This window comes from Rhinatrema bivittatum, chromosome 3 (assembly GCF_901001135.1).
Source record: "Rhinatrema bivittatum chromosome 3, aRhiBiv1.1, whole genome shotgun sequence".
Classification (NCBI taxonomy): domain Eukaryota; kingdom Metazoa; phylum Chordata; class Amphibia; order Gymnophiona; family Rhinatrematidae; genus Rhinatrema; species Rhinatrema bivittatum.
Window position 1 is genome coordinate 527717483 of NC_042617.1, and position 15770 is coordinate 527733252.

The following is a 15770-nucleotide window of genomic DNA, read 5'->3' on the forward strand; positions in this document are numbered from 1 at the left end:
CTGGGGTGAAGGGAAGGAAATCCCACCTACTAAAACCTTATTCTCTAGATGGAGGCACCAGATGTCAAGAGCACAAGGACCAGTGGAGTCTAACCAAGGGGATGCTCCCGCCAGGTTGGTCCCATACCCAGGAACACCCCACAAGATAATTGGGCACGAGGGCATTATATTAATTTTTTGGAAGCACTGCTGGGATTTTGATAATTTTGATTTTTTTTGTGATCAGGGCTGGCAGATTGGGAAAAATGAATGAGAAGAATTTATTAATGTTGAAAAATCAGTGTAGCGGTGAAGGGGTTAACTTATCTCCAGCTATGTTAGTGAATGGTGTTCCTGCAGATGTGGAGTCAGCTGCCATTGAGCAGGCTTTAGGTGAACTCCTAGTATTGGGACAGGTAAAGTTTCGGGGGGGAGATTTTATGATGAAGCACATAGGAATGTGAACGTTTTCTGCATTTGTTCTGTGGATTTAAGTCCTACCAAATTATCCAGAGCTGTAGCTAGGCAATATGGCATCTATGGCCAAGTGAAAAACTGCGCCTCCCCCTTTACATAACACATTTATTTATTTATATTTATTTTAGATTTTTATATACCGGCATTCGAGACAGCAGTCACATCATGCTGGTTCACATGGGAGACTCTGTTAAATGATTGTACAGCAATGCCCATGGTCAGTGCAAGGATATTAGATGCCTTAGGAAAACTTTACGGCCTTGCAGCCCCCACCCTATCCACCCTCCTCACACAAAAATTATGGGGCAGATTTTCAAAGACCTACACGCACTGGGACTATTTTCAAAAGGCCCGGCGGTGCGCATAAAGCCCCCGGGACGCGAGTGTGTCCTGAGCTTTTCTGAATGGGCGGGCAGGGGGCGGTCTGGGAGGCGTGACCGAGGACTCCAGCACAGCAGCCATTGTGGGGGATTGTGTGCCGGCAGTTGGCCGGCAGGCGTAACTTCCAAAACAAAGGTACAGGGGGGTTTTTTTCTTTAGGGCTGGGGGTGCACAAATGCACGCCTGCGCATATGTTTTAAAATCTGCCCCTATGCATTTATAGTAACAGATTTTACACAAAAAAATATCTGAGGTAAAAATATAACTTCAATATGTTATATTTACATGCAACTGCTGAGGTGCCAACCAAAAATCTCTGAAAAAAAGCAAAAGACGCTTGGAACCTATATGGTATTAGACCTACTGTAATGTGTCTTGGGCATGGGCATGACCCTCAGAGCCATGAGTAAAAATAATTTCTATATAAAAAGAGCACTAATTGCCAGCACTCAAAACAGCAGTATGTCAATAGAGATCATCCCCCAAGTGTATACCCCCCAAGTGTTTACTTAATTTCACTCTGACGGTCTAACAAACAAGAAGTGCGGTTGCACACAAAGATATATATGGACATATGCTAAATAAAAGGCAAGCTTTAAAAAGAAATAGGGGTAACCCTGTTGCCAAGCTCTGAAAGTTTTTAAACACACATTGAAATAAAATAAGGGAGGTCGAGGGTGAGTTAATGATTAAAAAGCAAGGCACCGAGGGGGGCGCTGTTGCGCATCGGATGGGAGCGGTCGCCTGAACTCAGAGCTCCGCTCCCCACAAGCAAATAAACCCAGTAATAACCTGATTTTGCAGCTTTTTCTGCTCGCAATCGCTACCAGCAGAGGTGCTCAGAGGGCCGGGTGACCGGGAAAATGGCATCAAAACGTAAGCCAGCAGATCTGCGGCAATTTTCTTATGAGAAGGCGACGCTAGACTCGGGCTTAGAAGATGGCGGCCGCGTGGCGCTCGCGCAGGCACCCGATCACGCGGCTACAGCTCCGGAGGCGGTTTTGGACGATAGAGCAGACTCTCCCCCAGTGCTCGCCCAACTCACCAGAGATGAAATTCATGACTGGTTTGTCACGCTTCGGGCTGACATGAAAAGAGACAAAGCGGATATAATGGCTGCAGTGGCAGATATTAAAGAAGATATCGCAGCGCTGGGAATTAGGGTGGATGACATTAATATCAGGGTGGAGGGCCACGGCGAGGCCATTAATACCCTGCACTCTCAGCAACTGAATTTCAATACTGAAATTGGGGCCCTTCAAGAAAAAATTGAGGACCTTGAGAACCGCAGTAGAAGATGTAATCTGCGCATTTGGGGTGTACCCGACACAGGGGAGTATGAAGATGCCTTTAACATTGCACAGCAGATTTGCTCTCATATTCTATCTCTCTCTAAGGCGGACTCCCCAGACTCGGCCCTCCAGCCCTCGGAGATCCGCTTAAAAAGAGCGCATCAGGCGCTGGGACCTAGGAGAGACCAGCGTCCTAGGGACCTGGTCCTTTGCTTCCATAGCTTCTTACAGAGATCCCAGGTCGCCGAGGCGGCGAGAACCTTAAAAGACTTTCGCTGGAACAATCATGCCATTTCAGTCTACCAGGACCTCGCACCAGCAACTCTCAAAAGGCGCTATGACCTCAGAGAAGTAACTGCCAGCCTGAGATCTACATCGATCCGATATAGATGGACATTTCCTTTTGGATTGCAGTTTCAAGTACAGGGCACCACATACCGGATTAAAAGTGTCGAAGAGGCGGTTGAGGCCTTCAAACAAGCGCAACTTTCGGTCACCTTTCAAGCAACAAAGATGGCGCCGACACCAGCTAAATTGGATACTGCGCCACGTTGGCAACGGGCTGCTAAAGGAGGCAGACGACTTCGGCGGCAAGCGGTAGACCAGCCCTCGACCTCTTCCGACCTGGGTTGAGGAGTACCCCTGGGTCCTGATTCAGAACGCTGACATTATTTCTACCTACACGCCACTGGCGACGTTGTGGTACTATAGTTAAGAGAATTTTTGCTTCTCTGCAATACCTCTGATAGCTGTATTTTACTTTACTGCATTACTGCTTTTCTATATCATAATTCTGACTGATAACCTGGGTTTGGTTTCTCATTACTTGTTGCTATGTTCATGTTGGGCTTGTGGGAGGGGGGGGGGAGGCGGGAGACTGCTTGGGATCTGATGACTGCACCCCGCAGGAGTGTGGTATCCCAACGGGTTTGGGTGACACACAATTGGACTAAAGGGGAAGGCAACTGGTCTCTTTATTATCCTACTGATGGTGTTCTTGATAACAATTTTCTCTTTTTCCATTGGCATGTGGTTTTGACTCCTTTGCTTAGCGGGGGGTGGTTGGACAGCGGGAGAAGATTTATATTATATTACCATATGTAATGGCGCATAAAATTGTTTCTATCAATGTAAAGGGACTTAATACCCCGAGAAAGCGCCTGTTATTACGGAGGGAAATGCAGAGTCAGGGGGCCGCCATTGTATTTGTACAGGAAACGCATGTGCGCAAGCACCACGAAAGACTACTAGTTTTCCCATCCTACTCTCAGTCTTACTGGGCTGCTAGTACAAATTCCTCCCGATATGCCGGAGTAGGAATTCTTGTTTCTAATTCCTTAACAATAGAAGTTTTGGGTAAACATTTTGATCCAGGTGGCAGATATCTCCTCCTTAAACTGAGGATGGGAAATTGTGTACTTTCCCTATTAAATGTTTATTTCCCTAATACTTTACAAGTTCCATTTCTTCATGAAATAGATCAGTTGCTCTTGACACATGGAGAGGGAGATCTGGTGGTAGGAGGTGACTTTAACGCAGTGTGTGACCCCTCCTTGGATAGCTCCTCACGTACAGTAGCTTCACCTGGCATGTGGAAGGAATGGCGATCCTTCCTAGATAGATGGAGTTTAGTGGATATATGGAGGCAACGATATCCACACTCTAGATCCTATACTTTTTTCTCTCCTCCGCATGGTACATACACCCGTATTGACTATTTATTTGTTTCCTCACATCTGCAAAACGCAGTCTCTCAGGCTGGCATAGAACCCATAACGTGGTCTGATCATGGCCCTGTATGGATTGCTGTCCGCATTGGTGAACGAGAACGGGGGTTCAAACCGTGGCGTCTCAATGATAGTTTGTTGAAAGACCACAAATTTTTGTCTGATACTGATGCCCATCTTCGAGAGTATTTTTGCAATAATACTCGAGAGGAGCTCAGCCCTACCACGGTCTGGGATTGCTCTAAGGCAGTGGTGAGAGGGTGGTTTATAGCTCGGTCAGCGTACTGTAATAAGGAGAGGGAAAAGGAACGTTCTTCCCTTACATTGGAGATTACTAAATTAACTAGGCAACATATAGCTGATGGTTCCAACATCACTTATAATAAACTTCTCAGGGCAAAAGATGCTCTGAGATCTCTTGAGGATACTGCCATTAGTCACCATCTCCTTATGTTAAAACAACAATTTTTTGAGGGTGGCAATAAAGCAGGGAGATATTTGGCCCAGAAGCTTAAAGCTGCTCGGGCTCAAACCCTTGTGGCGAAGATTCGCAACTCACAGGGCTCCCTGGTTACAATGTCCGAGGAGATTCGTGAATCTTTTTCGGCTTTTTATGCGCAGCTCTACCAGGGTAACCAGGGTATTGGGGAGGAAGATATATCTCTATATTTGGATGCAATACCCTTGTCCACCCTCACTTTGGAGCAACAGGAATTCTTGGATAGGCCTATAGAAACATCGGAAGTCTTAGAGGCTATTAAGGGTCTGAAGCCCGGCAAGGCTCCGGGACTTGATGGGTTCACTGGCTCTTATTACCGTAATTTTGCCTCTGTCCTTGCTGAACCCCTCACCAATATGTTCAACTCACTATGTTCTGCGGGTCATATTGCACGGGATAGTAACACTGCAGGAATATCGGTTATAGCGAAACCGGGTCATGACCACACGCACTGCGGGTCCTATCGACCCATATCCCTGATAAATATTGATTTAAAATTACTTGCTAGGGTGCTGGCGGCCCGACTTAACGGGGTCTTGCCCAAGCTTGTCCACTCTGATCAGGTTGGCTTTGTACCTGGCAGACTTGCTGCTGATAATGTCAGGAGGATTGTTGACATTGTCGATTATGTTCATCATGCTAAAGTCCCCGCCATCCTCCTCTCCCTGGACGCTGAAAAGGCATTTGATCTTGTTCATTGGCCCTTTTTGCTATGCACCCTCTCACGCATGAGGTTTGGTGGCAACTTTGTCAACTGGATTGAGAAACTTTATGAACATCCCCAGGCTCGGGTCAAAGTAAATGGGACGTACGGGAAGCCTTTTGCCATAGGTCGGGGTACCAGACAGGGGTGCCCGCTCTCTCCTTTACTTTTTGCATTGTTTCTGGAACCCTTCACTACTAGAATCAGGCTTGCCAGTTCTATCTCAGGAGTGCGTGCGGGTGATCATCACTTCAAAATATCCCTTTTTGCGGACGATGTGATGCTCACTAACTGATCCGACTACCTCCCTCCCGGGTGTCATGCAGGAGCTCGATCAATTCACTGTGGTTTCAGGTCTTAAGGTAAATTATGAAAAATCAGAGATCCTCAATCTCACGCTGTCTGAGGAGGACGTGCTCTGCCCCCGGGGTCAGTATCCTTTTAAGTGGGCCAAGGGAGCATTGAAATACTTAGGGGTCCGTATTGGTTCTAGATCAGATCTATTGTACCACCTAAATTATACCCCGCTTATCCAGAAAGTAAAAAGAGACATGGATCAGTGGAGCCGCCACACCCATTCGTGGTTGGGGCGAATTGCTATTGTAAAAATGAATATTCTCCCCCGTTTTCTCTACTTTTTCACCACCATTCCTATTTATGTCAAGCCCGATGTTCTTAATCACCCCTACCCCTCTTTCCACAAGTTTGCTAGTTTTTGCTCTGTTTTCTGAGCTATGTTAAACACTGTTCCTTGTAAAGGCTTTGCCTATATATCCATTGTTGTAAGTTATCTGTAAACCGGCACGATGTGCAAACGGTTGCCGGTATATAAAATTAAATAAATAAATAAATAAATAATCATTGGCAACGGATTATCTTTGGGTTTATTTGGCGCAAGCGTCCACCAAGAGTAGCGCGCACTACTTTATTTCTTCCAAAAAATAGAGGTGGGTTAAGTGTCCCAAACCTTAACTGGTACTATAGCGCAGCTCAGCTACGGGCCTTAGTAGTCTTGCATAGAACGCAGGAGATACCTCAGTGGGCTATTTTGGAACAATATATGATAGGAGGAATGCCCATATCAGCCATACCATGGCAGCCTCGGGACACCTGGGCCCATTTTTATACTATCCCACAGCCCTGAGGACCACGGTCCAGGTGTGGCTGCTATGGAAACCAACATTGGTTGGTAAGGAGGACTATATGCTACTTACACACCTTTTTACTAACTCTCTAATACCTCGTATGGCCCACTCGAAGGAGATGAGTGCATGGCGCATGGCAGGCATTATCCGAATAGAACAGATACAGGTGCAGGGGACATTATTGTCTAAGGAGGACCTGGGACGTCTTTATGACAATTTTCCCAGTGATTTTTTTTTTTATATGCTAAGGTTTATCACTCCATTCACCGTGCGCTTCGACTGGGCACCCTTAAATTGACTGGTTCTCTCTTTGAAACTTACTGTATGAAGGCCCAGAACATGAAAGGAGTGATATCTAAGATTTATGCGTTAATGAATGGGAGACAGCTTAACCCCTTTCCGCAACAAAAGGCGTGGGTATCTGATTTTCAACGGGACTTAGATGACATAGAATGGGATGCTATCTTTCTTAATGCACACAAGTGTTCCTCATCAGCAGGCATTCAGGAAAATTGTTATAAGATGCTATATCGCTGGCATTATTCCCCTGTACGCTTGCACTGCTTCCACTCGGCCTTTTCCGACCTCTGTTGGCGAGGCTGCGGGGAACTTGGCACTTATTACCATGTTTGGTGGAGCTGTCCTCGCATAGTTCAGTATTGGAGCACTGTGGCTGCATGGATATCGGAGGTTATTGGGGTTCCGATTAGGGCTACCCCTTGGCATGCCCTCCTCCCCTTGTACATCGAAGATTTAAACAAAGGCCATCAAATAATTGTACAACAAGTATTTATTGCAGCACGCACAGAAATTGCATTACATTGGAAGCAGAGCGCTGCACCTAGCTTAGCAAGAGTGCAAGCGAGATTACATAATTATTATCAGTTGAGTAAGCTTACAGCTGTCCATCATAACCGCGTGGCAGCCTTTTCCAAGATTTGGGAATCATATCATCAATGGCTAGCTACCAGACCATAAGTGGAACGCTATTCTCCAATCCCATGCAGTCTTGAGTATGTTTGAGAATTTAGGAGTCCGGTAGCCCACTCACACACTGCAACACAACTCATTCCCTGTCTGGTTAGGTATGCTAGTCCTCGGATCTCATCATCTATTTATGGTGGTTTCTGCTTTTCTAGCTTCCTATAAAACGAAAAAAGGGGAGAACTTCCACCATGTTAATGGTATATCAAATAATATTGTTATTCATATTGACAAACACCACATTTGTTCTTATTTGGATAGATTACTGTTACTCCAGTATTTTATTTTATATCATCATATTTAACACCAGTTGTTGGGGGGGGGGGAGGGGGGATAGTTCGGGACAGATATCAGATTCTTAAATCTGTAAACTGGAATGTGAGGTTGGTCATGTTTTCTATTATGTATCTGAAAGACATGTTTGGCACTTGACTTATGTTCTGTATTTTGTCTCTTTTGGAACTGAATGTTATATTCCTCATTCCAATAAAAACTGTTTAAAAAAAAAGCAAGGCACCAAGGTGGTTGCCTATTGACAAACATATGAAACCATCCCCTGCCCTCTTAACAAATTTATTGACGTGCCATTTGGCACATTAATAATGAGTATGGCAACAGTGTATACCTAAAAACATACATGTACCAGGTGCATTTTAAGAGCACTCAAACAGCAACAACCATACCTATGAAAGTTAATACTACAAATATTACACCAGGCATAAAATAGTAATACATTCCCTATTAGGAAAACAGAACAAGCCAAGCTGCTATAGATCCCTACATAGAAACTATACACTAATGGAATAACTCACTTCAGTCACACATGCAAAACACAAATAGACCTTCAAATATAGAATAAAGAGATCATACAGTATATATAGAAATGTACAGACAAAAACTGAACTGGAAACTGCAACAAGCCAAATTCAATATGCACTGCAACAATGTAAAAAACCCAGAAACTTTACCATTCCTCATAAAACAAAATTAGTAAAATCATACCAATAAAAAGAATCATTCAAAATAATTAATAAATAGAATAACATTCAATAATTAAAAACTCATATAAAATCTTCCAGACATCAATAAAATATTTCAAAAGAGACACATCAAATAACACCCAACAATTAAAATAAGGATTTAAAAAAATTCTCCGTTATCCATAGCTTTGAACTTTTGATTTCCAGATACCCTGAAATTATCATGGATTAGCAGGCAGAGTAACTGGGTGTTATTATTTGTGATAATTGTGGGTGGATCCTTGGGCTGGTGGCAAATGACCACGCCCATGGGGGAAGATCCCGAGAGGGACCACCGGTCAGGCTCAGAGTTGGGAGACAGACACACACTAGTTCTTCTATTAAACTGTTTTAGAGAACCGCCAGATGTGGCAGTAGTGAGCTTGGAAGAGCCTGGCTGGGCTGTAGTCCCTCAGGCACTGGAACAGCGATCCCAGGATAGCTGAGCTGTAGAGAAACTGAAATAGTGAGTAGGCAGAGTATGCAGAGTTCAGGAACAGAACCTTGATGGTAACACTCACACAATAGTCTCTTGGAACAGCCCAGGAGCTGGAATGAAGTAGGCCCTCGAGGAGCGAGTACCTAGTTCCAGGGAAAGCTCTGAGAGAGAGATAGTAGCTCACTGGTGTTGTAGGCAGCGGTGACTTCCTGGCAGAAGTTATATTCAGTAGCAGGTCCGGGAACGTGGGCCCTCGAGGAGTGAGTACCGGTTCCAGACTGCGACCTGAAAAGCAAGAGAGAGAGCAAGGCCCCCGAGGAGCGGGTACCCCTGGTAAAGTCCAAGGAGGCAGAGTAGCAAGGAAAGCGGAGAACGAATCCCAACCGCAGCGATACCTGGAGGCAGCTAGGTAGGAAACCCTTTGCTAACTCGATTAGCTAGCAAAACAAGAGACCTTAAACATCTGGCGATGATGACATCATCTCACGGGGACGCCCCTGAGGTTCGCGCCACAGCTGGTACTTGAGTCGGGGCCGCGCGCGTGCGCCCTTATGCCTCAGGAGAGCATGGTGGAAGGCAGCGTCTAGCCGGTCCGGGGTCGCCGGAGGAGGTCTGCAAAATGACGCCGCGGCAGCCAAACTTCCATCAACCAAAGAGGGAGTCGCCAAAGAAGTAAGGTGGGCGGAGTGGAGATGTCGGGCAGCGACGATAGTTGTGCACACACATGCTCCCTCCCATACACAAACATGCTCTCTGTCACTCTAATACATACATACACATATGCACACATTCTTTCTCTCGCTTTCCCCACACACAAGCACATGCTCTCTCACTATTCCACATATATGCTCGCTCTCTCCCACACACATGCATACATGCTCTCTCACTTTCCCGCATAAGCGCACATGAACTTTTCACTTTCCCACACACAAGTACACATGCTCATTCTCATTTCCACTTCCTCCATGATGGAGCAAGCAGCAGCAATCTCCATCTTCAGCCCCCGTGGCCAAGGGAACAACTTCTGGCCATGGGCCATGCCAGCTCTAGCATTGGACTCCTTCTGGCAGGGTTGCTCTTCCTCCTCCGAAGCAGCGTGGCCCCACCAAAATTAATGACATGGTAAGCTTGGTCTTAGTAAATGGAAAAGCAGTGCGGCCACACCAGAATCAGCAGCATTGCCAATGGGGCCTCTCTGCTTTTCCACTATAAGGCTGAGCCAACCATGCCGTCAATTTCGACAGGGCCACACTGCTTTTCTTTTGCTGAGGACCTTCCAGTGGCCAGCCGTACTGCTTTCATTGGTACATGGTGCCTTTTGGTAGCGGCACCTATGGTCGTGGCCATATTGACCATAGGCATGTTATGGCTCTGAAATTAGCCCTTTCAGTTTTGCTGAGAGAAAAAGTATCTGTTCATTTTGTCATTACAGAGATTGAGGTATCTGTCCCCTTTACCTTCATTGTGAGGTTTGATGTCCCAGCCCAGCCTCCTGGTAGTTGGTGAGACAAACTACAAGCTTTTTTAAGAAGTGAAGGGAAAACTGTTCAGGATATGGAATCCTATTCCTTGGAGGATAGCCAACCTATTCTTTTGACACACTGATTGGTACCATGGGGAAGGTACTAGAAAAGTGCCTTCATCCCCCATTATACCAGCCTGTACAAGAGGTTGAGAGTATTCCCAGGAGTCAAACCCACCCCACCAGGAGAAGAGGAATCTGACCAGTGGATGTCTCTGGCCTTTCAGATGATACAGGAATGGTAATGCACTGAGAGGGATAAAAAGAATAGGGTCTGCACTTGGCATAGAAATGTCTTTGACCCTTTACAGCTTGAGGCACCACCCAGGATTATTTAGGTATTTTAGAAGGCATGTATGGAAGTATAGAAGGCAAAGAGGATTGCTTTATTCACTTCAAAATTACCACTCAGGTGTCTGGGGAGAAACTCTCTCAATATGCAGCTCCCCAGAGCTTGTCCTAGTGAAAGCTGTGAGGAAAGGGGCAGCCACACTTAAGACATGGTCAGGGCTCAAACTGAACAGATAGTCAAGGGGAGCCTTATACTTGAAATGTAACCATGATCAAAATTGGGTTAACAGAGAAAAGGAGGGACCCCCCTCCTCTCCTTTTGCTGCTGTGATGATGATCAGAGAAGAGCAAGGCCATAAGGAGCTCTCTAAGTCACCCCAATGGAGAGAGAATCTACCTTAGGTTAGAAGGGAAAGTGGTAACCAAAGTTAAGACCCTGCAGGATTACCAAAACACCCTGCTATGGTTCAGGCTCCCCCAGAAGAAAGGGGTGGGGAAGGGCACCATAGATCCAGATCAGTCCCAGAAAAGGAATATCAGGCTAGGATCCATGAGTTGGAGTATAGGATAGATGCTCTGCAGAACTGACTTGACTCCCCAATGAAAGTTGCTCCCCCTCAGGGGGAGTAGAGTAGAGGGGGACCATCCAGACAATCCAGAAACAATAATTCCACATCAGAAAGATACAATAATCAATCTGGTGTGTGTGTCACAGGTGTGGGAAACCAGAGCACTGCAAGAGAGAATATAGGTTCCCCTCATGCTTATTTTATAATCCTTTCTGGCTTAGTAAAAATGACTGATCTCCCATGAACAACCTACAACACTGATTTATCAGCTCAAATTTAAGCATTTTTGCCAATCTCAGATTAACATTCATTGTTACTCTCCTCTACATGGTGAAAATAACAAAAATTGTATATCTTAACCATAGCACGAATATACTATTCAAATTCAGATATTAAATTTATAATTTTCAAACTCTACAGAGTAATTACAAAGAGGGAAGTCCTCGAAAGCCATTCACCCCAGTAAAAAGGGCTTTTTGAAACTTACCCACCCTCCACATGGCTAAAACGTGTTTGACAGTGTGCATGCTTTTACCCACATTGTGCAAAGGCGTTCCTGGTGTGGTGGGTGGTGTTAAATTAGGGAGGTAACAACATACGTAGTTTTGCATTTTCAAAACTACATGCATTATTTTTAAGGAAAAAAAGTACTCACAGATCAAGCTAATGCAGATCTCTGTGGGTACATTTTATTGGGACAGATTTTAAAGGTAAAGCATTCTTATAGTTTTCCTTTCAAAGCTGGTTCAAAGTCTGTGAGTAAACAGTACCCATAGACTTTCCTATGTGACAAGATATGGAAATTATCTCAAAAAGTAGCAAAAACACAACAAAGAATTAAAATAGAAAGAGACACATTGCATTGGATAATGTTTTAGAGCTGATGATAATTTAACCAGGAATGTTTAAAAGTAGATTAAATTTAGAGGAAAAAATAGGGCAGATAAAATACAAAAGGCCTAGATGTTTGTTTGCACAGCTTTAAAACCGTACACTATTTGTCCAAGGATTTAATTTCCTACTTCAGAAATGGAAGAATAATTCACATGAAAAATTGGCATGCAAAAATGTACATATGTCATTGTAAAACTGTTGTCCTATAGTGCTAAATTTAATGATCTGTGTTTTTGCCAGCCCACCTATATTGCTACCATCTACAGTACTGCACTGAAATTTGCCACTTTTTCATGTATGTTAATCTACTGTAGTTTGCTGATGAAAAGCAGATGGTTTTTTACTTTACAAATTTCACATAACACATAAATGTTGCATTCCTTTTAACCTTTCCTGAACACTAAACCATCTTTTTAAAAGAAATACAAAATTTAAGAGAAAAATCAATCAGATTAATTGTCATGCCCCTGCCTCTTATTCCTCAAGCAGGGGACCATTTTGTTGTACAAGGCCAAGGGTATTTTTCTTCCTAAACTAATTTTAAATTTAGGAAACACATGACATACCCAAAACACATGACATACCCAAAAGTGTGAAATTGGTAAGTACTTAATAAGAAATTAATTAATAGGTGATTAATAGCTTAGAAAAACTACTGTCTTGAAAGGATCCCCCATAAACCATTTTCTTTTTTTTTTCTGAAGCAGAGGAAGGAGGAGAAGAAGATGTGGAAAAAATGCAGAATGGGAAGGACAGAGGTAAAAGTAATCTTGTCGAGTCATACTGTTCTAGATTTGTCATGCTTCATTCAGTACAGTGTATACCACACTTCATGTCTTCTTTTTAGAGTCTCCATCTGGTGCTGTATAAATCACATGCTGGAAATCAGGCAATCATAATACTGCATTTGGTAATATTCCAAAGCATGTTTTGAAAGAACGTTATCTAATGCACTCATTTCATTCATCTTTTTAAAAAATTCTGTGATTTTTTTTTTTTTACTTTTCAGATAACAGATGCTGTGAGTGATGTTTCTTACTGCATAAGAAATTAATTCTGTGTAGTTTGGACAAGCATAGTCATCTTAACCAAACACAGGCTTTCTTGTATGAGAGACATCTCACAGCAACTGTTTATGTATAAAATGGTATTTATTTAGCAATAAAATTGATATTGTACAAATAAATTCCAGCTGTCTTTTCCATGTCACATTTTCTGTCTCGGCTGAGCAAAATAAGTAATGCCAGCACTAAAATGACTTGTGAAAATCAAGCTGTCCCTCATAAACAAAGTACAAAAGTATAGATTCTAAAATTGGAATTTAATTTCCTGTTTCGATTATGGTTGAGTGAGAAAGTGGACAGCTTTGTCTGCATTAAATAGACTACTGAATGTTAAATACTAAACCTATTAAAAGACTTGACAATGGGAATTGAAATGCAATGGGACTTGCTGTTTTTTTCCTCTGGGTATGTCCATAGTTTTCCATAGCTTTTTAGAGGTTAGCTGTATAATTTGGCTCTCAAGTAGCCAATAATAGAAAAATGTAGTTTACTTTTCCACCATACAAATAGCATATGGAAAGAAACAAGAGGGAAAATCTAGAGAATTAGATGAAGGATATGCCTTCAATGTGGTTAACTTGTATATCAGCAAAGCTTTTGATACTATCCCACATGACTCATTAATAACCTGGGCAACTCAGGGATAGATCCCAAGGTGGTAGACTGAATTAGAAATTGGTTGAGTGATACATGATAGAGGGTAGTAGTAAAAGGTGATTAGTGGCATGCCTAAGGGTTCTGTCCTGAGGTTGGTTCTATTCAGTATCTTTATGATTGATATTGTAGGTGTTAGAGGGAAAAGTTTGCCTTTTTCCAGATAAGACAAAGATCTGCAACATAGGGGACACCCTTGAAGGAGTAGACAAAATGAGAGATGATCTAGGAAAGCTTGAGGAGTGTTCAAATACTTGGCAATTAAGATTCAATGAGAAAATGTGTAGAGTAATACACTGGAACGGTAACTTTTAAACAGCCACATGGGTGCACATGTATGCACATATGCCGGCTCGCACCATTGGACGCAGCCATTTTATATCATACATGCATATGTTATAAAATCAGCAGTGCGTGTGTTCATGTGCGCGCAATTTTATATGGACACGTTACATGTACATGCGAATGCATCTACCACATAAATGGAGGGAATTTGGTAGGCATGCATGCCAATGCAAATATCATTTCCCCAGTTCACCCCAGTTAAAGGTTAGGACTTCCTAACCCCCGTAGCTAGATGGCCTCCCTTTTACATTATTAGCTCTGACCCTTCAAACCCCACTGATTGGCCCTGACTTTTTTATTTTAAAACTTACACGCGATCCATAGCAGAAGTAAAGTTACGTGGTAGGGGGATCCTGGCGCACACTTGTCCGCATAAATACTTAAGCACAGGCTTCATGTTACAGACCCAGACTGCCGATGTCCCACCCACATCCCGCCCCTATTTTTACCTTTTCAATTTGTGCATATACTGGAGATACACGCATATTCAGGCGCTTCTTAAAGTCCACAGTGTACATTGACTCGAGACACGCGAGTATCTCCCGGCTTTAAAGTATGTAGGGCTTTTAAAATTCACCTTTTCGGGCCCGGAAGTCTGTCGGGAGAGATATGCATATATGGTGAAGAACTGATGTGCACTAACCAGAAGAGAGACCTTGGGATGATAATGTCTTATCTCAAGGTAGTAAAATAGTGAGATAAGGCAGTGGCCAGAGCAAGAGGGATTCTGGGGGTTATATGGAGAGACATAACCAGTAGAAAAAAGTGGTGATAATACCTTTTTACAGGTCATTGAGGAGGACACACTTGTTCAATGTGTTAAGTTCTGGCAGCTGTACTTATTTTATTTATTTATTTATTTAACAGCTTTTAATATACCGGTGTTCGTGCGAGCACATCACGCCGGTTTACAATAAACTTGTGAAAGGAGGAAAGTTACAAAAAACAGGGAGAGGGTGATGGAGCAGGAGCGAAAAAGGGGGGGGGGGAGAGAGAGGGAGAAGGTAACGGAGGAAGGATAGTAGCTGAGAAGGTAGAGGAACGTAACAGTATTTACAAGAGTGACTAATTGGCGTGGGTTAAACATTGTAGCTTAATTATAACGGTTAATGAAGGAAATATAGGGTATATAAAAGGATATATATAGTAGCTTATTTACAGCAATTATAGCAGGTTATAAAAGATAACTTATTTAGCATTTAACATAGGTTGTACATTTTAACTTGAGTTACAGTGGAGTATGGTGCCTGGGGTGCGATGAAGGGTAATGGTGGGTGGGGGGGGGGGGGTATAAGGATGGGTGTGGGTGGGGGGTAAGGGAGGGTGTAGGTGGGTTGCAGGGGTGTGACTGGGGGTTTCAGGGGGGTGGACTACGAGGGGTTGGTGTCGGGGTAGGCCTGTCTGAAGAGCCAGGTCTTGATGCCTTTTTTGAAATTGGGTAGTGAGGGTTCAAGACGGAGGTGTGTGGGGAGGGAGTTCCAGAGGGCAGGGCCTGCGATGGTGAAGGCTCTTTCTCTGGTGGTGGATAGGCGGGCTGTTTTGAGGGGGGGGGTGTGAAGGGTGCCTGTAGAGGTGGATCTTGTGTGGCGGGTTGAGAGGTGGAAGTGGGGCATTTCCTTAAGCCAGGAGGAGTTGTTTTTGTAGAGAGTGTTGTGAAGAATAGTTAGGGTTTTATATTGGGAGCGGAAATGGATGGGCAGCCAGTGTAGGTCTACTAGGATGGGTGTAATATGCTCTCTTTTACGTGTATTAGTAAGGATTCGTGCCATGGCGTTCTGAAGAGTTT

General features: G+C 43.7%; 1 protein-coding gene across 1 annotated transcript in view; it reads left to right on the plus strand.

Moving 5' to 3' along the window:
- DTNB (dystrobrevin beta) overlaps nucleotides 1-15770 on the plus strand; it is a 760848-nt gene that overhangs the window by 668776 nt on the left and 76302 nt on the right. The window contains 2 exon segments of the mRNA XM_029596279.1: nucleotides 49-114; nucleotides 12626-12679. Coding sequence (XP_029452139.1) covers nucleotides 49-114; nucleotides 12626-12679 — 120 coding nt within the window.